The following is a 935-nucleotide window of genomic DNA, read 5'->3' as shown; positions in this document are numbered from 1 at the left end:
CTCAGTGTGCTGTCGCTGGAAAGGGTGCTATCGCTCGAAAGGGTGCTGCCACTGCTGAGTGTACTATCACTGCTCAGTGTGCCATCGCTCGAGAGAGTGCTGTCACTGCTCAGTGTGCTGTCGCTGGAAAGGGTGCTATCACTTGAGAGGGTGCTGCCAATGCTCAGCGTACTTTCGCTGGAAAGGGTGCTATATCTTGAAAGGGTGCTGTCACTGCTCAGTGTGCTGTCGCTGGAAATGGTACTATCGCTTGACAGGGTGCTGTCACTGCTCAGTGTGCTATCGCTCGAGAGAGTGCTGCCACTGCTCAGTGTGCTATCACTGGAAAGCGTGCTGTCGCTCGAAAGTGTGCTGTCACTGCTCTGTGTGCTATCGCTCGAGATAGTGCTGCCACTGCTCAGTGTGCTATCGCTCGATAGGGTGCTGTCAGTGCTCAGTGTGCTGTCAATGGAAATGGTGCTATCCTTTGAGAGGGTGCTGCCACTGCTCAGTGTGCCATCGCTCGAGAGAGTGCTGTCACTGCTCAGTGTGCTGTCGCTGGAAATGGTGCTATCACTTGAAAGAGTGCTGCCACTGCTTAGTGTACTATCACTGGAAAGTGTGCTACCGCTCGAAAGTGTGCTGCCACTGCTCAGTGTGCTGTCGCTCGAGAGGGTGCTGTCACTACTCAGTGTGATGTCGATGGAAAGGGTGCTATCGCTTGAGAGGGTGCTGCCACTGCTCAGTGTGCTGTCGCTCGAGAGGGTGCTTTCACTGCTCAGTGTGATGTCGCTGGAAAGGGTGCTATCGCTTGAGAGGGTGCTGCCACTGCTCAGCGTACTATCGGTGGAAAGGTTGCTATCGCTTGAGAGGGTGCTGTCGCTGCTCAGGGTGCTATCGCTCGAGAGGGTGCTGTCACTACTCAGTGTGATGTCGCTGGAAAGGGTGCTATCGCT

The 935-nt window shown here is 55.0% G+C and overlaps 1 protein-coding gene across 1 annotated transcript in view; it reads left to right on the top strand.

Moving 5' to 3' along the window:
• Positions 1-935, top strand: part of LOC109523057 (uncharacterized) — a 20649-nt gene that overhangs the window by 7010 nt on the left and 12704 nt on the right. The window contains exons 6-8 of the mRNA XM_019881894.1: positions 66-204; positions 691-833; positions 870-935. Of these exons, the coding sequence (XP_019737453.1) occupies positions 66-204; positions 691-833; positions 870-935 (348 nt within the window). The remainder of the gene's footprint in view (positions 1-65; positions 205-690; positions 834-869) is intronic.

This window comes from Hippocampus comes, unplaced genomic scaffold (genome assembly GCF_001891065.2).
Source record: "Hippocampus comes isolate QL1 unplaced genomic scaffold, H_comes_QL1_v1.1 scaffold36, whole genome shotgun sequence".
NCBI lineage: Eukaryota > Metazoa > Chordata > Actinopteri > Syngnathiformes > Syngnathidae > Hippocampus > Hippocampus comes.
This window is presented reverse-complemented; position numbering and strand designations above follow the sequence as displayed.